The sequence below is a fragment of the Drosophila sechellia genome, chromosome 2L (genome assembly GCF_004382195.2).
Source record: "Drosophila sechellia strain sech25 chromosome 2L, ASM438219v1, whole genome shotgun sequence".
Classification (NCBI taxonomy): Eukaryota; Metazoa; Arthropoda; class Insecta; order Diptera; family Drosophilidae; genus Drosophila; species Drosophila sechellia.
The window spans coordinates 17,113,302-17,136,859 of NC_045949.1; the positions used below are offsets into that span (position 1 = coordinate 17,113,302).

Below are 23,558 nucleotides of genomic sequence, written 5' to 3' on the forward strand. Positions count from 1 at the left end.
AATGAATATAAATATACTTTTTTAATTATAATATAATTTAAATATAATTTAAGCTGAAGCAAAGTTTGCAAACTGCGTGACCATTTCCCATACTATCAGAATGTTCGATATACGTTTCAAAAGTTATCGTGCTCCGTAGCACATCGATACTCGATTTTACATTCACATTTCGCCTAATCACATTTACTTTTCAACTTGTCTGTCGCTCGAAATTAAACGAGCAGAAATCTAACAAGCAGAGCCAACATGCCGGACGCAGTGCAGCAGAGTTTCGTGCGTAGCTTCATTGACTACCTGAAGAAGCAGGTGGACGTGATGTCGCCGGACCAGAGCGAGAGCATCGAGGTGGCGATCCAGTGCCTGCAGGCGGCCTTTGACTTGGGCGATGATGTGGAGGCGGCGCCGGATGCGGCTGCCCAGGAGCAGGCCACCTCACAGAGCAGCAGCACTGCGAGCGCACCTGACGATGATGCGGTGGCCAGCGGAAGCGCCGGCGCCGTCGCCGCCGTTCCCAATAACATTGACATGTTCGAGCTCTTCCAGTCGCTGTATACCGAACGCAATCCGGAATCCCTGGCCTTGGCCGAATCCATCAAGAACGAGGGCAACCGGCTGATGAAGGAGAACAAGTACAATGAGGCACTGCTGCAGTACAATCGGGCCATCGCCTTCGATCCCAAGAATCCGATCTTCTACTGCAACCGGGCTGCGGCCCACATTCGGCTGGGTGAGAACGAACGCGCCGTAACCGATTGCAAGTCCGCCCTGGTGTACAACAACAACTACAGCAAGGCGTACTGCCGCCTGGGCGTGGCGTACTCCAACATGGGCAATTTCGAGATGGCGGAACAGGCCTACGCCAAGGCCATCGAACTGGAACCGGACAACGAGGTGTACAAGAGCAACTTGGAAGCGGCCAGAAACGCCAGGAACCAGCCGCCCCAAATGTCGCGATTAAGGGATGACCTAACCACCATGCTGTCCCAGCCAATGGTTAGGAATTTGTTCAACAACGCCGAGATCGACGTGGAGCAGCTGCAGTCGATGATTCAGAATCCAATGGTCATGAACACCATTGGCCAGCAGTTCGCCGGCGGCAATGTGCCGAACCTGCCCAATGACATGGTGCAGATGGTCCACAATATTGCCAGTCATTTGGCGGGCATGGTTCCCAATCCGAACGCCAATCCCGGCAATGAACAGCAGCCGGGTAATCAGCCTCCACCGAGCACCTAGAAGTGGGTGGGGCACCTCCGATCCCGGCCTGGATCGGCGGCACACCGATTAAGTTTTTAAGCTGAAACTATAAATGTATTTATAATGTTTAAATGGCTTCTATTACGCATATATACATACATACATATACATTTTTATCAATGGAAATAAATAAATGACCGTGCAAATTGTCGCTGTTCCAATCGAATTTTCAATGAATATTAAATATATATATATTATAACTCCGCATATATTTTTCTAGTTGCCCGTGGCTAGGTAATTTAAACAAGTGCATGTAATTTAATGTTGCTTTTATTGAATTCAAGAAATGTATGCTATGTGGTTTTTTGCTGATTTGCATCTCTAAGTGGTACAATTGTTAATTTGATATTACATGTTAAATAAAAACTAATGGGTTTGAAACAAATGCCGATTTGTCGCTTGAAAATCATGATCTTCAAAGCGTTCAACTTGAAAGTATGTTTTATATATTGATATTCGTTCACTTGGTTAACTGTATAATCTTATATTTATGCGTTTGACAGAATTGAAGGTAAAAACAGGAGCGAGATATAAAAATTTTAAACAATGCCAGCGCCTTTCTTTGGGCGATGTATGAAAAGAAGGCGTGGCGTGTTTTGGAAAATTGCACAAGTACTTTAGCAAAAACATTTGTTCACGAAAATAATAAAAGCAATGCGTGAGTGTATGAGTTAAATGGATGTAAAAATGTTGCATTTACTTTCCATGAAAATAAGTTGCGCTGAAAGGAGACAAAGGGGAGAAAGTTAAATGAAAATTGCATGGAATACTCACCACTTTCGTTTTGTTTCCTTTTTGAAATATCCTTTAAAATTGCTTGGCTGCAGCATCGCATCAGTTGTGTGTACTCTGCACGCATCCATTATCTGCTAGTTTTATTTTTTCTCTTTTTTTTGTATGTATGTCTACGGACTAGGGACAAACCATTCAAGTGAAGTGTTCTTTGCTGCTCTTCTGCCTCACGATTGTTTACTTAGTACTTGTTGAATCGCCTGTTTCTATAGCCTCCACCGCTGCCGCCGCCGCCGCCTCGTTGTCTCGTGCGATTGTTGTTCCCGTAGCTCTGGTTGACCTTGTTCGAGTATTTTCCGGATGGCGGTGAGTAGAACCTCTGATCGTTGGATGACCGCGCTTTCTTCTCTGGCTCCTGTTCCTTATCCTTGCCGTTCGCAGCGGCTTTCTCTCCAAACGTGATGGGTGCATGGCGCTTGCCCAGCTTGTTCTGAACGCACAAGAATATTCCCTTTGATTATAAATATTTAAGGTGGTAGAGATAACTTGTGTGTTTACATTTTTTGGCACAATCCAGGAGAGCACAATGTCATGTTTGAATATGGGCGGCGAATGGAATAGATCCCGAATCAGAACGTTGATGTTTGATGTCGTCTTCAGTGCCGTCTGCTTCAGTTGGTTCTCCTCCGTCTTGAGCTCCTCTCCAGTCTTGCCCTTGAGCGACTCCTCCAGCTTCTTAATATAACTGCAAGGCAAGTAGAATTATAAAATATATGATGCATACTGAATTCCATTTTGCAGGAACCTACCCCTGTGTTCCCCTTGCTAGATATTGCAATCTAGCTCGAAAGTCTTTTAGCTTCTCCGCATCCTCGACGAAACTTAAACTATTTGGATGATTCTTTCCAAGGGTGTGCAATGCGTACAGTAAGCACTCGGCGTGCGAGAACTGAAACGAGGGCGGCGTATCTCCCAGATCCTCGTCGCTCAGCTTCGGCAAAGGCATGTATTCCTGGAAAATGTTTGCATGTAATTCCATCGATTTCGGTTGTACCAAGTACACTTACCAGCAATACATGGTAGACTGCATTAATGCGTTCGCTGGCATTGTCCAGCTTGTCTGTGTTGGTTATCATCTCGGCGAATACCTTTAGTAATCTAAGTTGGATTTGATCTTGCGACACTGCAGTGGCGATCATGTTCCATGTCTTGATGGGCAGCAGTTTATCGCAAACGTGAACCACGAAGGCCGTGGATTTGATGGTTTTCTATATGAATGGCAAGAGATTCAATTTAAATGCTCTCCAGGAGTTCGAATTCATGTGCAGCTATTGGAAACCTACCGAAAAGTAAGGAGCCGCAGCAGAGGCGCACTGAATGAATCGCTCCACCACCTCGTCGTCTACGGCTATGATGTCCGCGTCTGTGTTATTAAGCTCCGCCTGCTCCGTGGCCAGCTTGACGAGCTCAGCGTGTCCTGTGATGGTGCTTCCCAGTTTGGTGGCTCCCAGAATTGTCATGCACAGATGGAACTCATCCGCGGTGACATCCTGCAATGCCTTTTTGATCTCCTCCACGATAATGTCCTCAATTTCCTTGGTAATAACTGTGGGACCCATGGTCAGCAGCTTGGTGGCAATGAACTTGAGGCAGCGCTCCCTTGTGGTTTCATCCCCAGTGGAGATTTGCTGAAACAATCCGGCGATGGAGCTCTTGGTGTCCAGTTTTATGATGGCCAGCAGTGAGTTGTTGACCTGCTGCAGTTCTGTGGGATCGTCCAGGATTAACAGCTGGGCCAGAGTATCACCCACTCGGATGGTAGCATCTGCGTTTCCCTGGCACAGTTTCGGCAGATCTTTGATGGCCTGGCGGCGGATCTAAAGGGATGATAAAGATAGTTAGTTAGTATATAATCTTATGGCAGAGAATATAGTGATAGATACAGATACGGAGCAGGACTACAGTAGATTTTGGTTTATTTACACACATCAGTTGCACACAGGCCAAATATTTCGAGTCCATTGTATCATTTAGGTAACTTTATGGCTTTGCTAGCGCTCCCACTCACCTGTGTGTCGTCATCCTCGCACAAATCAAACTGCGCGTCGATGGCTGTGTCGGCCAAATCTGGAAAGTGTTTGAAGAAGTTACCAATGAACTGCGATGCCAGGCGCTTCTCCTTCGACGTGCCCTTCACGGCCTTGAGTATCTCCTTATATTCATCCACATGCTGCAAGGCGAAAAAAACATGCATATATATATATAAACCATGTATCATATACCGTTCTTTTGCGGCACGTTTTGCAATGGCGGCATACCTCGGATATTTTATCGCCCGCCTCGGACAGAATCTCGTAGCATTTGTACAGTCGCTCTATGTTGTCCATCTTCTTGGCCGGTGGTACGCACTATATTTGCACAGGTTTCAAGCGTCTCAAGTTTACTTTACACAGTTTTCGTTTTAGTCAAACTGGGTGAGAGCGTTTTTCACTTAGTTTTTCACGTTGCAAACAAAATGGAGAGCACGCGGGGTGTGACCAGAGTTCGAGACAGTAAAAACACAGATGGATATCGATATACCGTTTGGAAAAATTATCACTTTCGTTATTCTGAATACAGATCGATAGTGGAAAAAAGTTTTTACTGCCGTTATTCTGAATACAGATCGATAGTTAAATAATTTTGAATCCCTATATCTAATCGATATAAATTTAAAAATGTATAACTACCGATATTCCGAAGGAACTGTTTTCGAAAGATGTAATGTTTTAATTATATTTGAAATCCCCTTAATTTTTATGACGAATAAGTAAGAATTATTCTTTTAATACGAAACATTTCATCCATATAACATTTGAGCAAGTACCAGTTCCATATATTCATATTGCGTCAGCAAAAACTGAATATTAAAACTAATTTAATCACCATATGAAAATGAGTACAATGATTTAACAGCCATTGTGAATGACGCTCAGATGTTTATTACAAACATATTCGTGCTCTTACATACATAGTTCAAGATACATAATACATTAGACATTTATGGAAGTGCCTTTAAGGCCTGTTCAAAATACTCTACCATCATGGGGTAAACTTCGTCGTACTGCTGAATGTTCTTTCGCCTGGCATTGTCCCGATACCGCTGCAGTGCGCCCGAGATCAGCTCTAGTTTCTCCCGTTCAGCCGTGTGCCCATCCAGCCATTCGATCAGCCGCTCGTTGGACCAGTTGGCCGTCGTGTGTGGCGACTGCAGATCAGCTCCAGCGTGCCCGAAGAGCAGCAGCAGCACTATATAACTGGGTACTAGAGAATCCTCGCCGATTGTCTGCTTCACCAGCTCCTCGGCCGTCTGGACGATCAGCAAGGACATGGCTCTTAGCAGACGCGACGGCTTTCCCAGCTCGGCGAGATTTGGGCAAAGAGGTTTCAAAGCCTTTTCCATGTGCTGGCAGTCTTGCTTCAAACGCTGCCTTCCGCAGGAGCTCAAAGGTCGCAGAATGCACACGTTGTGGAGGAAGAGCTCAATGCATCGTTTGGCCAGCTCGTGGCCGCACTTTTTCGTCATCTGCTTGTCATCGAACAGGGCAATGTGATGCGACCAGGATCGGTTGACAAACTCCTAATAGTTCGATTGAGATACATGACAAGCACAGTATTTGATTAAAAATCCCACCCACCTGCAGTTCCTTCATGTACATCGACGGACCTGTGGTAGACATCCTCTCCGAGTTCAATCCCGGCTCCCTGTGCATACTCAATACAATGATGCTAATGGTCGTGATAATCGACTCCATTATCTGCTGTAGAATGGTGCCGATTAGTAAATCAGCCTGTTCCAAGGATCGGGATATAATCTCCCTAGCTGTTCCCGGTGTCTTTTCAAATTGCACATGAAGATCACTGAGCATGCGACGCACTGAATCCTTATAGTAGAACAGAACATTCGCCAGCTGAGTGTTTTGCTGCTGCTGCAGATTGGGCAGATCCACGACCTGCTTGGAATCAGCTCCCAGCTTGATTTGTGCCTCTAGTTTTGTGCACAATTCTTTTCCGCAGGCTGCAAATACATTTGCTATGGCATTCGTGAGACGGGAATCGATCAAAGCAGCACTGAGCTCTGTTGATCCCACACGAATAAAGTTGTCCACCGTTTCGTTGCCGGGTAAATCGACTCCCGCTAGACAGGCCTTAAAGTTGGCAGCACACTTGCTAACGTAACCCACTTCCAGGGGAGCAAATAGCTCGTTGTCAAACTGAAACTCGCCATGGAGACGCTGCTCCAGGCCACGAGCGGAGGTCAGGAGCTTTGAGAGTCCCTCCTGAAGGGTCTGCGTAACGTGTTGGGGGCATTCGTCGAAGGATTTTCGCAGAAGCTGCTGCACCTGCTGCCAAAAACGCTGCGGAATGCACTGATCCGATGATTCTGATGTATAGCCAAACTGGTTGATCTGCTCGAGAGCCGTTTTTAGCAGCTTGATTTGCGTGCAAGTCTCAAAGAGTTCATCATAGAGCAGCCAGTGAAGAGACTTCCAGAACTTGGCCCGGAAGTTTTGAGTGGTTGTCAACTGGGGAGTTTTTCCCGGTCCTCTCGAGGGACCTGGTTTGCTTACATTGTGCGCCGGTGACTTGTTCAGCACAGATATATCGTTGCCAGCAAAGCACTCCTTCAGAGATTGCTCCATGTCGGCAATAAAGGTGGCCAATAGGTTATCCAGGGATTTTTCCAGCGTATTGAAATTCATAAAGATCTAAGGAATAAGAACTGTTAGGTATATGTTAGAACAATGTTCGCTATATCCACCTTCAAGGCATTAACCACTTGGTTTTCATTGCGCTCCTGGAGCCCGGTGACCAACTGCATCTGCGTTAGGTTCCTTATCTTCTGAGCAGAGCTGATCACATAAGCTCGCTCCTGCTGGATAAAATCAATGTCCTTTAGCTCCTTGTCTTCGATGAGTTGGCCCAACTCAAAGTGTATTTCGGCCAGGCGTAGGACATCCTTGGTCGCTTTTAGTTTAGCCGTGAGACTTAGTAATGTTCCAGCCGAGCGGAGTAGGTGACTGACATCGTGCAGACGCCCTAGCACTTGCGTTTGGTTCTCCACCTGCTGGTACTGCGTGTCCACCTGGTTCTTCAGCCGGTGTCCCGTTTCCCTGACCCGCTGCACATCCTCGGCGAGCGCGTTTAAAGCCGCATCGAAGCGCCCAGCGTGGGTGGCCTGCTGCAGTAGAGCTCCGTGCTTGTCGCGCACCTGCTGGTGCAGCTCCTCCTTGGTGTTCTGCAGTTGCTTGGACAGCTCCTGGATTTGCTGGCCAATAGTCAGGTGCGACATGGATGCGGTGTAGTCGTTATCATCCGAAGCTGCTGCGTTTGGGGACCTTGTTGCTACCGGGTCGCCAGTCACCATGATACAGGGTGGTTTAATCTATGGCAATACGAGTTAATAGCTGCTATTACACTTTTATTTACATTAGTTGCAGCAATTTTACGTATTGCAAGCAAACTGTTTTTCCACGCAACCAAAAACGGCCTGTAATCGATAAATTTTCAATTGGACGGGGTTACAATTTGTTGAAGGGATTTCTAACAAAAATATATATGGTATAGCTTGATAGCTTAATAATATAATATTTAAACAAACAGTTTAAACTATTTTTGCTTGTTGCAAATATTCTACTTTGACCGCCGACTACGCCCATGGAACATGAACTTATCGATAACTTGGGTCAGCTGTTGCTCACTTTGGTTTGTGTAAATAATTGGATGCGGAGAAAAACTTATTATTATTGCCATACGCTCTCTAGTCTTTCGCTTTAACACATTTTCCATGTCGGACGACATCAAGAAGTATTTAGACGGCCTGCTGCAAAAGTGAATATCCCACTGGAAAGGCTCTTCTCGATACGATTAACTTATCATTTTTCCCCCATACCCCGATTTTCACAAAAGGGTCAGCGGGCTGTATGTTATTCAGATTACGGATCGCGACGGAGTGCCCCTCCTGCGGGTTAGCCAGGAGAAGAACGTGGACTTCGCCCTGATGCCCTCGTTCATACCCACATTCACCACCGCCTGCGATCAGGCCAGCAAACTGGGATTGGGCAGGAACAAGACCATTATCTCCATGTACTCCAATTACCAGGTGGTCCAGATGAACAAGCTGCCGCTCATCCTGACCTTTGTGGGCGCGGAGAACTGTAACACGGGACACATTCTCGCACTGGAGCACCAGGTCGATGGCTATTTGGAGGACATTAAACAGGCTGTCACCGAGGCCTAAAGTTAGTCTACACTGTAATATGCATATTTTTAATATTTACTAAATGTTTATACATACTTCATTGAGAACAGAATGAGTTTTTTCAAATCTCAACTCTCCATGGTACAATTCCGGGAATTCATTTCATATCCTGCGAAGGGTGATCTCAAAGATGAACAACATTCCGAGTCCTCCGTTTTGGTAACAATATCAATTATGCAAATTTCAGACACTTTATTTAAAATGAAATATTCTTGTTGCCTAAATGTGTACATTCAATCAAATTCCATCGTATAGTTTCTCAATTATAATCTACTTTTTACTACACCTTGAAATCGTCTGTGCTCAAGTATCACGAAAGTAAAATATTTATATGTTTGAGCTCAAGGAAACCGAATTTAAACCAACATTTTCATTCAGTGATGTTATCTGTTTTAAAAATACTAGGTGTTTACACTTTATTCAGAATGAAACTTGATGTACTTTTTGCTTAAATGCATATACTGAGTTAATTAGCTACAATTCTTGATGGCTTTCCTGCTGCAGTTTGGGAATGATCTCGACAAAATTGATATTCTCCTTTAAAACTAAAATACAATCCCCAAATCTCTGGTCTACACATGCCAAGCATTCACATTTTTCTGCGGCTCATCCTCATCCTCCTTTTCAGAGTTCGTCGTGCAGATTCTCCGACTCGGACTGGTAAGCTTCGCTGTCGCAGGCGGCGGGAGTTTCGAATTCAAAGTAGTATTCACAGCGGTTGGGCTCGCTGACGGCAGTGACTTTGGGTTCCAGGGCACAACTGATGTTGATGATGGCCGAACGGTTTGGACCATTCCAGCAGGCAGCTCCATTGGTGTACTTTTGCTGGGAATATTGCTTCGGCTCTCCACTCCATTTGTCCCAGCGACCCAGCGTGGTTTCAGGCCCACCGCTCCTCGACTTCTGCGAAGCCCGATCGAAGGGACAGAGGGTGTACACATACTCCCGATCCTCGAAATTGTAGCACTGGCCATCGTGCACGGCCCACTCCTCGGTCAGGCCGTAGCCCTTGTTGTTCTGTTCTTCGATCTCGTTAACCTCCTGCTGGATCTCGCGCAGGCTGCGCTCCACCTCCTCGAGAGCGTTTCGCGCCTCATTGGCCTGTTGGATCAAACGCTGGGTCTCCGGATCGTAGTTAGGTGGCGTGGCATCTTCCACATCCGGAGAGGCTTCGCCAACGCCCACATCGGGTTCCTCATCGTCGTACTGATCCTCCTCACCCTCTTCGTCGGCTTCAATATCATCATCGCCGGCGAGCTCAGCTTGTTCTGGAATAGTTAAACAAGAAATTAGAACTCAAAGAGTTGGAAATAGTATTCTTATTATCATTACCTTCGCTTAGCTTTGGTGGAGTGGGCTGTATCGCCTCTGTGGTGACCTCTGCCTGCTGGGCAACTTCCTCCGGCTGCGGCGGCTGGAACAAACCCTCGGCCAGCATTTGCAGAGACTTAATACGCGGCCAGGCGAGCGTTACAAAAGCATCCAGATCCACTCGTTCGCGCTCGTCCAGGAAGTACTTGGCCTCCTCCACCGTTACCACGCCGTTGCGATCTCTGTCCAGATTCATGTCGACCATCAGTTCGGTAACTTCGACGAAGCCATCTTTGTTGGTGTCGTAGCGCACGAAGGTGAGCGAGGCCTCTTGGCGCATCTGTTGCGGCTCCCGCTCCGCCTGAGCGGTGTCAGCATCCACCTCGCGCTGTTGCTCCTTAAAGATTTCAATGGCTTCTGCCTCCAGAGCCTCAGCGTTTTGCTTGAGCTGCTCCTTTTCGGCGCGCAGCAGTTCCTGTTCCTTGCGTCGTTGATCTAGCTCAAGGCGACGCGCCTCTCGCTCGGCCTTCATCTGCTTGCCACGGGAAATCATCTCCTGTCGCCGCTCAGCTCCACGCTTGTGCAGCTCGGCTGCATTCCGCCTTTGGACAGCCGCCGCTGCTCCGAGTTCCAAGCAGGTATTCGGGCAACCGACCGTCCCCGACTCGTCGCTGCCATCGCAGCAGTCACAGATGCCGTCCTGCACCTGTGAACTGGGTATATTCACCGGCTGGTGGCCTTTGTTCACACAATGGAACTGGCCCTGCGGACAGGCAGCAGTGCCCGGTTCATCGCTACCATCTGCACAGTCGCAGTAATCGTCGTTGATGTGGGAGAAGGGTATGGTGCGGCTGCCATCCAAGCAGGTCCAACTGTCTTCGCCCGCCCGTGGTTGGTACAGTGAAGCCTTGGCCAGCGGAACACCCAGCGGACGTGGAACTTCGCTGGCGGCGCCTGCGTTCGGGGCCACCAGGGCCAGCAGGAGCGGCATTAGCACCATTTGCCTGAGTTGCAAGCTTTGCATTTTGGCTGTGGCTCAGTACTACTCCCAATTAATCTCCTAATTTGAGCTGACCCCCGAGTGCTGTAAATCTTACGTGGAATTTGCTATGGTTTTTTACGAATCGTAAAATGCCGGTGCAGCACTATCGATGGCAATGGAGACAACTATCGATACCAACGGGTTTTGAAATGGCCGAAGCGATTTCGTTTGTGGGATCGTCACAGGTGGCAATTGCTTTATTTATTTTAATTTAACTAAATTCCTTTTAATTTTCATGTATTATGGTATGATGCAGAATTTCTTTCGATCGGGTTTTTAGCACCACTGTTGATCTAAAGACACTAGATAAAGTATTTCTAATGTCTTAGGCTAAACTACCGTCTTTTCGGCAGCGTGGCAACGCTGCCAAATCAGCTGCCGGTTTGTTATTTAACAAAAGTGGAGGATCAAATAGCCCATAAAACAATGGAATTCCTGACTAAAGTGTGGGCCAAAGAGGCAACTGCGCCCGAGGCAATAGAAGACATCACCGGCGCAGCGCAGGAAAAACCAAAACCAAAGACTGAAAAGGCGTCTACCAGTAAGAAACCCGCCGAAGAAACCACCACTGCTCAAAAGGATTGGGGCTATGACCTTTATCCGGAGCGAAGGGGCGAAACCTTCAAGCCCAAATGGACACGAGTCTTGTTCGGATTGGAGGGGCAAGAGAACATTGATCGCTTCAAGTGCGAGGAGAATGTGTACTGGTGTGTAAAAAATGGTCCGCTGGTCAAACTGATGATGGGAGCCCTGAAAAGTTCCGGTTGTCCCATCGATCTGCGCCGACACATCTCCTGCGAGGTGTGCGACCCCACGGTCACCGGCGGTTACGATCCCAAGCTCAACCAGATCGTGGTCTGCCAGAATATGGCCAAGAACAAGAGCATGGTCCATGGAGTGCTCACGCACGAGATGATCCACATGTTCGACTACTGCAATAACGACATGGACTTTCGCAACGTGGACCATCTGGCCTGCACGGAGATCAGGGCGGCAAACCTGGCGCATTGCTCCTTTTTGAGCGCCATGTTCCAGGGAGATGCCTCGCCGTTTAATGTCAAGGAAGCGCATCAGGTGGCTTTCTTATATATTCATAATCACCAAATGCTTAGGAAACTGAAACTAACTTTACTATTACTATTTTTTAGAACTGCGTCAAGTCCAAAGCCCTGGCTTCCGTGCTCGCTGTTCGCAATGTCAGCAAAGCAGATGCCGTCGCTGCTGTGGAACGGGTCTTCCCCAAATGCTATGCCGACTTGGAGCCCATTGGCCGGAGAATCCGGCGAAATTCCACGGACCAGCAGAAGGCATACATGGAGGCACCCATGTATGGCTATGATGTGTATTAAATTGTTTTATATATGCCTTCTCTTTTTTAAGTACCTACAAAATGTTTAATAAAACTATGTTTTAAGCTTTGGACATTTTGAATGTCACACGGCCAGACGGTTTTATATTTAAACCTAATCGCTTGGTTATTTATTAAATTATGTACGATTAGCCATGAAATGTACCAAGTTCATAAGATAAATTCAATTAGTACTATATACCCAGCTGCTGAAACGTATATAAAACAGACTGTTAAGACTGATGCTTTTAGTTTAAGTTGCAAGAGCAGCAGGAGCAAAGTCATGGAGGATTGTGAGATAATTGGAATGATATTCGAAATCATTGGGGATATGCTGTTTGGCAGTAAGTGGGAGGACATGGGAGAAGTGGAGCTGGATAAGTAGTAAAAAAAAGCGGATATTATTGCCAATTTATCAATGTAAATAAAGGGAGCTCACTGAAAATTCTATTATTGCAGGTGATACCTCATCAGATGATGACTACGATGAGTCGAGCACCTAGATTATTATTATAATCCGCGAACCTAATAGAAGTAATCAAATGGATTAATCCAAATAAACCATACAAAGTACAATTAACCTTCGAAATAAAGCTATAAATACAAAAAATTTTGGAACTACCAAGTATACAACCAACAACATGGACTGCTGTGAGCTGCCGGAAATATTTTTGAGCTTCCTCAACGACCTCTTCTTCTCGGACATAAGTAATGAATTTGTAATGCTGTCAAAAGCAGGGCTTTTTAATCATATTATTATTTATTTGTTTGTTAAGCTGATGAGGAGTACTTTGGCGATTATTACGACAATTACAATTGAAATAGACCAGCGATCGTGAGCAAATAAATTTGATATGAGCATTTACCTTTAAAAGCTTTTCAATACATATGTGCACACTCGCATATTTCTGACCCAGATCATGCAATCATTTCTGATTCGAATTAGGTCCGAATTGGTTGAGCGTTTTTGGTCATGGCTCATTAAAGGGGTCTGGGTCAAAACCGATCTCGAGCGGTAATGCCATTGTACTTCGTTACAAAACGCTGACAGCACCGGATCGAAAATGTTTTGGGATCTGCTCGGTGGAATTTTCGAGTTTATTTTCGGGCTCTTGTTTCCTAGTAAGTTTCGTAGTCACTCCATATAAATTTCTATGGTTTACCTATTTTTGTTACCAGGTTCCGGTAGTGGGGATGAGCCAGACTCCGAGGAGGTCGAGACCACTTGATGCGTCTACATATAAGTTAATACATTTATCTTTCATGTTTTTGCTTTATTACATCTACGTAAAATGTGTATGTTTAACATAAATAGCTTCAACAGCTACTATCTCTTCGTAGTATTCATTGTATAGTAAGTGAGGATATGTACAGTGCGCACTCGTTAAACGCATTTCAACATGTTTAAAGTCTAAAAAAGCTTGAATTGCTTTTTCAGCTCCATTTTCTTCCATTTCGGCAGCTCGTCAAATTCATAAAAGGACATATTAAACACGGACACAAAATCATCGTGTGTAAGATGAACCTGCGGTTGGAGAACAGCGTTTAAAAAAAAGAACAGATATTCGCATTTATGTTTAGTTGAACCCACCTCCCTCTTGAGCGGATTAATTTCTGGTGGCAGCATGTCCATTTCCTGGATGAGCACGGTTAGCGGATACTTTTTGTGACCATCGAAGTCCTTCTGTCTGTTGTTAAGGATCAGAGCTGATCCTTCGCTTGCGAGGCTACAGTTGCTGGGCACTTTATTGCCCAGATCCTTGCGCATTTTCTCGTAGGAGTGGAAGTTCTAAAGTTATACAAAATAAGTAGGTTAACATTTAATATCTTAGAGACCTTTTGTTATGGTTTACCTTGCCGTAATCATTCTGCCAGGACTCGAAGAATCCCTTGAAAACATTCGGCTCCTGAAACTGCCTGACCACGGCCAACGCTGTCGCTGATCTGCGTCCGAATGGAGCATTTTGGACATAACTTTGGGCAATAGCTGTGTAGCGTTCCTGGTTTGGGGCCTGCGATCCCAGCCAGACATACGTGAGGCTGCCCGTGTCCAGAATATAGGTGCAATCCGAACTGAGATCCTGCTGATCGAATCCGAGAATCTCCTCGTATCTCAGCGAACTCTGTTGCCACCAGACCAGAAATAGTTGTACTGGAGGTCTCGGTTTACTTGGAACACTGGTGTTTAGGTAACAATTGTTGCTGAGAGTGGGTGAAATGTTACCACCATTGGAGCTTCCATTGCACATGCTGCCGGCGCCACTGCTGCTGCTGGTGCTGCTGGAACATGAGTTTCCATTTCCGTTGATCACTAGAGTTTGGTTGAAGTACATGGCCACCGATTGCCAGAACTCCTTGCTTTCCTTGCCTTCGAGGACCAGAGAGTTTTCCCCCATCAGAGCTCCCACTGCTTTGGCCATCTCGCGGGCATCTCCCGTGCTACTTTGCCCGCACCACACCCAAACATGATTCGTTTTGATCACATAGCAATCTTTGGAGCTGATCGATGACAGATGCGTCTCCTCCACAGCCTTGGCATTGTAGCTAGCATCGCCGTAGACTTTCAGCAGAAAGGTATCCAGCAAGGCATCCGAGCTGCCGTTGTAAGGCATCTCGTTACGCTGACCACGCCTGATAATAAGTTTTCCCTCGAAGATCTGAAGGAAGTGCGGTGGCTCATCGAACTCATAGAGCTGTACAAACATTCCAGGCTCCTTGAGCGCATCAAAACTGGCCTTGGCGTATTTGTCCGCCCGGGAAATGGACTCAGCAGAGGCCTCCGAACCATTCCACTGGTAGATGATTGTTTTAATGCCAACGGAGGCCAGATCCGCGGGAACAACAGTGGCGCACTGAAGATAAAACGTAAATTAAAGGATTGTACACAGATTGTAAGCTTATTAGATTACCTGCACGCTGTACTTGACCACGAAACTGGCATTGGTGGTGAACACAACCGTTTTTGAGATGGGCACCTCTTGCACCTGATCTCCCAAGACACGATAGATTACTCTTTCACCCCTGCCATCATCAACGAGCTGTGTATCTGCAGCCATTTTAGGGCGTTCGCATAGGGAATGGGCATCTAGCTTTCCAAACTTTGTGGATACCGGCTTATGTCCCCTGGTGTTCTCCTGCCAAACATTTAACCAGTTGGCAAAGAGACGCTTAAACTCCACGGGCTCGTGACCCTCGAGGACTCGCACCACCAACGTATTATCCGGATATTTCTTCTTTTTCACAAAAGCTCTCCCATTTCCCATGGCAGAAAGTGCATCTGCCTGAGGTGCCTGGGCTCCTACCCACAACCAAATACTCTGGCCGTAGTTGTCCAGCAAATAGACTCCATGGGCATCGCTTAGATCATCTTTAGCTGGCATGCCCACATCCAATTGATCCAGGTGCAGTCTTCCCCGTTGATTGCACTTATAGATGCGGAATTTATTGCTGTTGTAGTCGACGTATTCGCTGACCAATTGACTGGCCTGGCAGACCATGCGTTTCTTGAGCGGAAGCAGGGTGTTCCAGAGCTCCTTGTGCTCCTGGGACATGGCCTGCTCATATCCATCATCGACTATAGTGATTGGCGATCCACTGCAATGCTTTTGGACCCAGTCGAGGGCACTTCGTCGTTCAATTCCCGAACTGGAGCGGCCTATCCACACGTAGGTAAGGTTATCCGTTTGCAGGACCATTACGTAATCCGAGTTAAAGTGCGACCAATCGATGGTGGCCACCTCAATGGATCGCAACCATTTGCGGGCGTACAATTGAAAAAGGCGTGGCCTCTTGGGCGCGCTTATTAGTGCTCCCGATCGAACACTGAAACGGAATCTGTATTATTTCTCTTCCCAGCGGACAGAGAACTTGAACTCACTCGTAACCCTTCTTGAAATACGAAAGGAATCTCGCACTCTCCAGATTCTGGGTCTCCCGGTAAATAGAGGATATGTTTCCCAGATACGAGTCCAGCTCCTGGATTTTATGAACAACATTGGATCGATTCTGCTCGCTGACATTCTTGCCCAGCCAGTAGTGGATATATCGCTCAAGACTCACATTCGGCTTCTGTTCGCGTGTCTGTAAATATGAATATTTGTTTAAACCTTGCTCAAAAACACAAACCAATTAAACTACTTACGATGGTTTCGTGATTGGCATAATGCCCCGACAAACTTGCTGCATAGATAATGTATGCGCAGCTATCGTAGAAGGTGCCATAATGTGATCTTGGTACTGCCTCCAGCCGATCCTCGTCTATCTTCCAAATCGCAAAGGTAATCGCATTTTTAGCCACCTTCCGAAATGTGGCATCCACCTTTAGGTCCGGAATGGTGTTGGGACGGATCTCCTTAAATGAGTAAATATTGAAGATTTCAGTTCGTTCAATTGAATGCTATTTAATGGTATTTTATGGTGTTATTTAAAATGTTATGCAGGGAACACAGATGTACGATGATTTAATTTACTAATTTAGTCCGAAAATTGAGTTAAAAATAACATTGAAAAAGACACTCCTTTTCTTGGCTACTTTTCTCCATTTTCCTGAGATTATGGTCTTCAACTTGAAGCCACGCAACTCGAAACCAATCGAATAAGTCAGGTTTATTTAACGAAATTTCATGTGCAATTACCATTCAGTGCTCCCGTTTTCTCTGCCAGTTGGTGACAATGCCACAATCAGGTTACTTCAACAGCACTTGCCACGACATTGAACACCTTTCAAACGATCGCCAATTGTTGCTGTCATGAGACACTTGAGACACAAGCCCAAGGATAAAGAAATTGCTCAAAACTAGCAAAAGAAAAATGAAAACCAGAAACCCCAAACCCGAACCCGTCTGCAGAAGTGCTCTGCATCCGATTGGAGCCGGCGCAAGTGATAGTGAAAACCAAGAGTGAACAGGGGCGGGCTGTGAACCACATCCAACCACATCACGTTGGTGGTGCAGCCAGTTTTTGTCGAACATTAGGTTTTTATTTATTTATGGAACGCAGACACAGACGCACTGCATCTTCATCTTCATTTCGATCGTGATCTCGGCTAGCGGTTTGGGGTCAATAGGCAGGCTGCCTCTTTGGCTAATTAATGTTTTGACTTTCGGAGTCTGGTGCCGCGTTTCATTTGTGATTACATGGTGGCGTGCTCAGTGACCAAAGACGAGTTCATGCTTCGCCTGTCAGCGTTTGCTACTCCCACCCACAATGACATTTCATGGAAATCACAATGGTAATAATGACTGCCTTTTACTGGGCCTGCTCATAAATAAGCAATGCATAAAATGCGCTCCACACACCACATAACATAAAAGCATTTTAATTGTCGCCTGCGCAAATGGTGAAATAACTCGGATTACTTTAACTGGGCGCTTGGGTTAACCAGATTTTCCAGCTCTCTGGCTCCATGATTGATTGATCTTCGCTGCCGACAGCTAAACTGCATTTGTCATGCTCACAAAAAGTATGAAAAATGTCAATTTTCTCTGCCAAGCGCTTGGCAAATTATAACATTTTTTCAGATGATACTTTCACAGCCGCCAATAGGAATATTTATCTAAGCGAAAGCTGATCGCCAAAATGTTCTGAATAGAATGTTAAAAATAAAGTTAAATACCCATCTATCTTAAGTAAAGACAGTTATTGAGTTAAATTTTTACTTTCCGTGCGGTAAAGCTATTAACTTGATGGATGATGGCCAAAAGTTTAATTGCTGGCCATCGATGGCTTTAAACGTTTAAAGAATTTGGACCGCACTTACTTTTACTGCACAAGGTATGAAAATTTGAAAGTTTAAATGGAAATCTAACCTTTTTTCTTAACTTGAGTAAGAAGGATTGATTACAAGGAAATATATATTAATTTGCAATTGCCGCAGGTGATTTGCCAATCGTTTTAATCATATAAAAGACTGTCAATTTCCTTGCGAAAAACTTTATTAATTTCCCCCCTAATAATGGTGTCAACAAATCTCTTACAAGACCTGGGCAAAAACCATCGTCAGGCGCTAAAATTGATTGTAATTGATAAACAAATAATTGCCAGCTCGTAATTAACAGCTGAAACTTGCTAAATAAACTTGTATCAGGCCAAGATGCTTGTGAATATAGGAGAGCTGATGGGAGAGATTCGAGACGCGAAATATGCATAATGAAAAGCCTGTAGTTACCGTTTCTTTTGCTGACAGCGATAGCTCCATGGGCGCGGATGTATCTGTATCTGAAAGATACAGCACAGCTGCCTTGAACTAGTTTTGATTTTTCTCTTTTTCCCTCAAAACCGATGGCAATTCCGATGGAAGCCGGCAGCAGCGCGGCTCAAAGTGAAATCCTTGCGAGTTTTCGTTTTCCCAGCGCTTTTGAAAAGCGAATGTCACTTTAAACACACACGCAGCAGCGGATTGAGAGCGAACCGATGGATCAAAAAATCACTATACATAAAATTTTGAATGGGCGTGTTGATATCCCAAAAACGTAGCCAAAATAAAGGCGAAACTGAAAGTTAAGCCAAATGCTAGCCTGGATTCGATTCAATTCGATTCGTTTTCGTTTGGCCAGACACTCGCGAGTCGCGTTCTTTTTTTCTTCACCCGCAGTTTTCCCGAGTCTCTTGCGAAGCGTCTTTGCCAGCGGAAAGCCAACTGCAGACTGGCCGCCTCGAAATGCCGCGCTCCAAGTTTATGGCCAAGCCAGCTTTGGAGTAGCGCGATATCGCTGTATATCGAGCCAACCAACGGCTCCGAGCCAAAAGAGCAAGTGGGAAGCACCAGCAGCGACTGTGTGACTCAGAAATGAATGAAAATTATCAGTTAGATTGTCGGTTTTCCTCTCCACAACCTTTCAGTTTCCAACCGAACTGGCTGGGAAAAGCAGAAAGCGCAGCGCACTTTGTTGCGGTTTCTTGGCCGTTTCTTTAAGTTGGCCTGGCTCCATGCCCTTGGTCTAGGTCTTACTCTTTCTCTTGGTCTTGGACCAACGAAACTCTGGGCTAAGGGCTAAGGGGAAGTGCTGGCAACAGGGTCTAAACAAATTCTTACGCGGTGTTTGCTAATTCCTTCTATTAGCTCTCTGCGGGTTAACATTTTCTTGTGTGAGGGAGTTTTGCTGGTTCCATCAGCTAACTGATGCAATTTGATATCAATGAGTTTCTTTTATTTGGCAATTCAAAAATGTGTTGAAAAATCATAAGTGAAATTGCCAATTCATTCATTTGAAGGCTGATTATGTTGGCATCTTGAGCTATAGCTTGAACTATAGCAATAAAGTTATTCAAGGAAACTTAGAAAAGTTTGTTAAACAATCTGTAAATATGCACTAAATGAGTTAAAAACCTATTTAGACCTAGTAACAATTGATGCTCCATCAATAGAGCATTGATTCTTCTACCCGATGGACTCCACTTCATCGTTTTGCATCCAGAAACCGACTTGTTCCCCGTTGACTCCACACTTTCTGCTGCACCGACATTCTCCGCAGGCAATCAAGCACAAACAGTAAAGCTCGCGGGGATGGTGCTTATGTCCATATCGGTGTTGTACACTCCATCGATTTGCATCTCTCGGGTTTCCTACGGCTTTTGTCAACCGAGCTGACGCGCTCGACTGGCTTGAGTCCTACTCACTTTTATGATTTATGTTTGGAGATTGGCAGACGGGCATTTGATGGCCATCATTAACACGACTGCAGGGTGATTTTGGGCATCGAGGATGGGGTGAACCAACTGCGTTGGAGAAATGTGGTTAAATTATTTCGGGGGAACAATTTGGCAGCGATTTGTTTGGCAATTCAGAGCCGAGTTTCGACTCAATTAAGTCGAAAATGTCTTGTGTATGACTCGGTAATGAGTCGAAATGGTTTTCCAGTGTGTTCCAAAGCGTGAAAGACACTAATGGGTCTGGCCCAGAGAACCGTGTATCTTCGTATCTGCGTATCCACGTATCCGCATCTTGGCAAGACAATGCGATGCCTTTCAAAAAACCAAAAACACAACTCTCTTTGCTAGCCATGTTTCATGTTTCCATGATGTTTTTCCCCAACTCTGGCCAACTCAAAACTCTGACAAGTTCAATCAACCGTTGAGGTTGAGGCGTGAACTGGGGAAATGGCGAGAAACATAACTAAAAAATGAAAGCAATTGTATATGAAAATGTAAATTGTAAATGCAAAGCATTTTTGTTTTGTATCCAGCTGAAAATTTGCGACTTTTAGCATGATGATGAAAAATGCAATTTACGATTTATGATAATTACACACGTCAACCCGCAACAAGACAAACGACCGGGCCAATTGACTTTTCCTTTTAAGCCGAAAAAAAGTCAGCAAACCATTTGATTGTTGTTTGCCCCTCTCATTGTTGAGGAAAAACACATTAAGACCATTTTGTGGCCACACGCGACATTTACGTAAAGTCTGGAAAAGCGTCTGAAAAGCGCCACAATAATGCAACATCGATTTGTGGCATTTTCATTTTCCGCAACTGCCAACGGGAAACGGCCAGCCGGCAAAGTACCGCTTTTGAATCTTATTTTTTTTCTCTCATTGTTTTCCTATGTTTTCCTCTAGCGGTGATTGTGCCAATGGATCTTTGCTCTTTTCCAGCCTTTTCATTAGCCAATTCTGAAGATGGCCAAGGAATAGCAAGCACGCCGCCTGTCAGTGGCCACTCGATCTTCGGGCTAAAAGCAGACCACCACATTAATTGCCAGCCGCTCCAGATCCAGATTCTGGTCTAGATTCAGGTCCCAGACTGGCTCCTCTCAATGGGAATCTCCACTGGCAGTTGGAGCCATGATCGATGTATTGTTAAGTAGAGGTGGGTTAGAAATAGTATGCCATATATCACTGACGAAAAACCATTTTTACATGACATTTTAAATATATACCCAACCGACAGTTGATAAAGACATAAAACACTTAACTATTTTGTCGGTATAACTTAACATAACTTACACATAACGGGATTGCTAGCAGCTGAACAATTTAAAGTTGTATCTATACAAGTACAGCATTTATTTTCTGTATTTTAATAGATACTAACTACAAGCTTAAAAGTGATAACTTGTCTTAACCATACATAACTTTCTATGAAACGATCAGTTTTATGATTACAGATTTCAAGATTAATTTTATGATTACAGATTTCAAAAAAGAAAAAGAAGAAAATATATATATTTTTAAATTTATTTTTGAAACATTAGCTTACGTACAAAAAAGACAAGTAAATCGAGATGTTAAGCAAAGAAATTTTTAATTAAAGTTAAGCTATCTTAATGATTTATATTTCCAGGAAAAGAAGATCGTTGCAACAACGCTATTTTTATTGGACTTCTTGCCACCTGTAGCCTTTTATGACCAAATCCGAATATCAATAACAATAACAGGTGTTTTGACTGGCAGTGCTTTTGATTTAGCATTAATAAATGGTTAATTAGCTGCGATAGGCGGGAACAAAGCTGGAGACCACAAATCATAATGGTTTTGAAAGGCGTTCGATCTTTGGATTGAAAATCGAATTGGATTTTCCTCAGCGGCATTCGATATGCTGCGCTTTTCACGAAGTAGCTACCGCAAATGTTGTTTTCCAGTTTTTTCTGTCGTTTTTGCTTCCCCCCTTTTTGTTTGCCACTCGAAGCCGCAATTTGGTATTGTAGGCTTCCCACGCCAAAAAAAAAAATAATAATAAGAAAAAATAAAAAAAAAACGAGAAGTTAAAGTGTGGGTGAATTAAGCACGAAGAGTTCAAAAATAATTTCTTCATTGAAATCGTAGGAAGTGAAAAGTTGGACAACAATTGCGCTGGAAGCTGAGCATTTGGGAGCCATAAGCAAATAAATCCGGCCTAACGGTTACTTAACTGTTACTTAACATGCAATTAACCCGCAGTTAAAAACTGAATAATGCAAATATAACCAGATTCGGTTCGGGTTCAGCTGCGCTGAGATAATCTATTAAAAAAAAACACAAAGAAACATAAACCCAAACACAGCAGATGTGCTGCAATAACTTTCTAACTAAGGGGTCATTCGTCTTAATTATCACACGACGACTGGGAAAACCGTTTGCTTGGAAATTCATTAGGCAGGCCCTTAAAAGATAGCCAGGCTATAATCATAATCTGTAGCACTGAACCACTGTCCAAGATCCAAACAAAATTAGTGGGGGAAAAGACATAAAAAAAGGTTGGGCCAACAGTTGCGTAGAAATTCTTCCCACCTTTATGGGTTGTTTGGCTTTATATGTAGATGCTGCTTCTTTGGTTTCGTGCTAATGCGTAGTTCTCCCAAGATCTCGTTTCTGTTCTGACATTTGATCACCGGAAGCTATCTTCAAGCATCGCCAGAAGCCCGCTTAATTACGCATAATCTATTTTGGGGTCACCACAGCTCGGGGTCTCCAGCTGGGCGCCACGAATGAATCCATAGTTGTGGTCCGAATCCATTTGAAATTGGTTTACCATTTCCCGTATAACATTTTCTTTGTTTGGAGTGCAACGTTTAGACACGTCTCTTGTGCGCCGCTTGTCTCCCGACGATATGGTAAATTGGTATCCAATATCCATCGTCTCGGATTGAACGGAAAGTGAAGATACATCGTGTGCTCTGAATCATCTGTTTGTCCCAGCTCACTTTTATTCTTGGAACCTTGATACCTTGATACCTTGATAGACTTTATAACCACCTGTAGCATGTTGATGGAAAGAAATTAGGTGATCTCAACTATACTTTTAGGAAAAATCATACCACTAATTATGATGAATTTTATGCATAATATCGTGTTAAATTATAGTGATTTAAGGATAAATTCATTTGAGCACGAGAAGATTATCAATTTTGCTTAAATTTCCCTTTCCTATCCTGGTTTGCCCTTTGAGTTACCACTGTACTTCAAGTTAGCACTTGCATACAAAAGTTATACATACATATGTAGATTCGATTACCTAACTTATCTCTTTTATCGATTTCAGCTTACATACATACATATGCATGCATCTCGACGGCACAGATTTCTTGCCGCAAATCGCTTAATTAATTATTTCGCGCCATAAAATGTGCCAACACCTATTTAATTATTTCGCACTCACCTGCTTGATGAAATTAAACGGCGGCATTTTGTGGTCCAATTTGCGGCTGCGCTGCAATGCAAATTAGAGTATTCGCTTTTCTTTTTGCGGAAATACCGAATGGGGCAGGTGTAATTGTTGTTGCAACTCCAAAACCAAACAATCTAATTAAGTTTTTCGCACTTCGCGGACTATTTGTTGTGTTTATGGCTGTCACCTTTTTGGCATTCGCTTTGTTTGGCCGCCTTTTTTTGCAATTCGCTTTCGCGCGCTTCTTCGCACAGTTTACCGTTAGTGGGAAAAAAGAGAGCGCCACACAAGTGATAACGCGTTTTTTGGCACTGCAACTTTTTTTTGCGCACTTTCCAAACAAATTAACCCGAATTAACGCCAAGCGGAAGTCAAACAAAAGGATATAGTCGTGCGATCCGCTCGCTGATCGGTGGCATTAACGTCTAACTTAACCCGTGAAAAGTCGACTGGCGACTGAACGTGAAAAACTTCAATTGAAG

At 44.5% G+C, this 23,558-nt stretch overlaps 8 protein-coding genes and 2 long non-coding RNA genes across 13 annotated transcripts; 5 read left to right on the forward strand and 5 right to left on the reverse strand.

Moving 5' to 3' along the window:
- The first annotated feature begins 138 nt into the window (after positions 1–138).
- On the forward strand, positions 139–1,423 carry LOC6614486 (small glutamine-rich tetratricopeptide repeat-containing protein beta). Its single transcript, XM_002038883.2, has one exon. It carries the CDS (start codon positions 247–249, stop codon positions 1,234–1,236), a length of 990 nt encoding a protein of 329 aa, XP_002038919.1. The 5' UTR covers positions 139–246; the 3' UTR covers positions 1,237–1,423.
- An 88-nt stretch (positions 1,424–1,511) lies between these two features.
- Positions 1,512–4,526, reverse strand: LOC6614487 (apoptosis inhibitor 5 homolog). Of its 2 annotated transcripts, XM_032718701.1 has the most exons (8): positions 4,308–4,526; positions 4,058–4,219; positions 3,333–3,866; positions 3,057–3,257; positions 2,799–3,001; positions 2,548–2,734; positions 2,231–2,479; positions 1,512–2,169 (listed from the first exon to the last, which is right to left on the reverse strand). In XM_032718701.1, the coding sequence occupies exons 1-7, from the start codon at positions 4,374–4,376 to the stop codon at positions 2,231–2,233; spliced, it is 1,605 nt and encodes a 534-aa protein (XP_032574592.1). In that variant the 5' UTR covers positions 4,377–4,526; the 3' UTR covers positions 1,512–2,169. The 2 variants fall into 2 exon arrangements, with proteins under 2 accessions (XP_032574592.1, XP_002038920.1); XM_002038884.2 differs by having other exon boundaries at positions 1,512–2,479.
- A 410-nt stretch (positions 4,527–4,936) lies between these two features.
- Positions 4,937–7,534, reverse strand: LOC6614488 (conserved oligomeric Golgi complex subunit 5). The gene is made up of 3 exons (XM_002038885.2): positions 6,791–7,534; positions 5,667–6,737; positions 4,937–5,608 (listed from the first exon to the last, which is right to left on the reverse strand). The coding sequence occupies exons 1-3, from the start codon at positions 7,394–7,396 to the stop codon at positions 5,030–5,032; spliced, it is 2,256 nt and encodes a 751-aa protein (XP_002038921.1). The 5' UTR covers positions 7,397–7,534; the 3' UTR covers positions 4,937–5,029.
- Positions 7,535–7,705: 171 nt separating this feature from the next.
- LOC6614489 (ragulator complex protein LAMTOR3 homolog) lies at positions 7,706–8,760 on the forward strand. 2 transcript variants are annotated; one of them, XM_032727418.1, is made up of 3 exons: positions 7,706–7,860; positions 7,939–8,270; positions 8,341–8,760. In XM_032727418.1, exons 1-2 carry the CDS (start codon positions 7,817–7,819, stop codon positions 8,267–8,269), a joined length of 375 nt encoding a protein of 124 aa, XP_032583309.1. In that variant the 5' UTR covers positions 7,706–7,816; the 3' UTR covers position 8,270; positions 8,341–8,760. The 2 variants fall into 2 exon arrangements, with proteins under 2 accessions (XP_032583309.1, XP_002038922.1); XM_002038886.2 differs by lacking the exon at positions 8,341–8,760 and having other exon boundaries at positions 7,717–7,734; positions 7,794–7,860; positions 7,939–8,339.
- LOC6614490 (glucosidase 2 subunit beta) lies at positions 8,674–10,763 on the reverse strand. Its single transcript, XM_002038887.2, has 2 exons — positions 9,623–10,763; positions 8,674–9,558 (listed from the first exon to the last, which is right to left on the reverse strand). Exons 1-2 carry the CDS (start codon positions 10,623–10,625, stop codon positions 8,915–8,917), a joined length of 1,647 nt encoding a protein of 548 aa, XP_002038923.1. The 5' UTR covers positions 10,626–10,763; the 3' UTR covers positions 8,674–8,914.
- Positions 10,764–11,002: 239 nt separating this feature from the next.
- Positions 11,003–12,105, forward strand: LOC6614491 (mitochondrial inner membrane protease ATP23 homolog). The gene is made up of 2 exons (XM_002038888.2): positions 11,003–11,717; positions 11,792–12,105. Exons 1-2 carry the CDS (start codon positions 11,070–11,072, stop codon positions 11,990–11,992), a joined length of 849 nt encoding a protein of 282 aa, XP_002038924.1. The 5' UTR covers positions 11,003–11,069; the 3' UTR covers positions 11,993–12,105.
- Positions 12,053–12,856, forward strand: LOC116803568. The gene is made up of 3 exons (XM_032727419.1): positions 12,053–12,335; positions 12,451–12,699; positions 12,768–12,856. Exons 1-2 carry the CDS (start codon positions 12,074–12,076, stop codon positions 12,492–12,494), a joined length of 306 nt encoding a protein of 101 aa, XP_032583310.1. The 5' UTR covers positions 12,053–12,073; the 3' UTR covers positions 12,495–12,699; positions 12,768–12,856.
- LOC116803570 lies at positions 12,281–12,625 on the reverse strand. The gene is made up of 3 exons (XR_004363661.1): positions 12,573–12,625; positions 12,431–12,516; positions 12,281–12,364 (listed from the first exon to the last, which is right to left on the reverse strand). It is a non-coding gene; the product is annotated as an uncharacterized LOC116803570 (long non-coding RNA).
- Positions 12,857–13,001: 145 nt separating the features above from the next.
- On the forward strand, positions 13,002–13,321 carry LOC116803569. Its single transcript, XR_004363660.1, has 2 exons — positions 13,002–13,113; positions 13,171–13,321. It is a non-coding gene; the product is annotated as an uncharacterized LOC116803569 (long non-coding RNA).
- On the reverse strand, positions 13,233–23,524 carry LOC6614492 (villin-like protein quail). Of its 2 annotated transcripts, none has more exons than XM_002038889.2 (7): positions 23,068–23,524; positions 16,133–16,342; positions 15,869–16,071; positions 14,901–15,813; positions 13,845–14,843; positions 13,583–13,780; positions 13,233–13,516 (listed from the first exon to the last, which is right to left on the reverse strand). In XM_002038889.2, the coding sequence occupies exons 1-7, from the start codon at positions 23,092–23,094 to the stop codon at positions 13,403–13,405; spliced, it is 2,664 nt and encodes an 887-aa protein (XP_002038925.1). In that variant the 5' UTR covers positions 23,095–23,524; the 3' UTR covers positions 13,233–13,402. The 2 variants fall into 2 exon arrangements, with proteins under 2 accessions (XP_002038925.1, XP_032583308.1); XM_032727417.1 differs by lacking the exon at positions 23,068–23,524 and adding an exon at positions 18,158–18,596.
- Between the last annotated feature and the right edge of the window lie 34 nt (positions 23,525–23,558).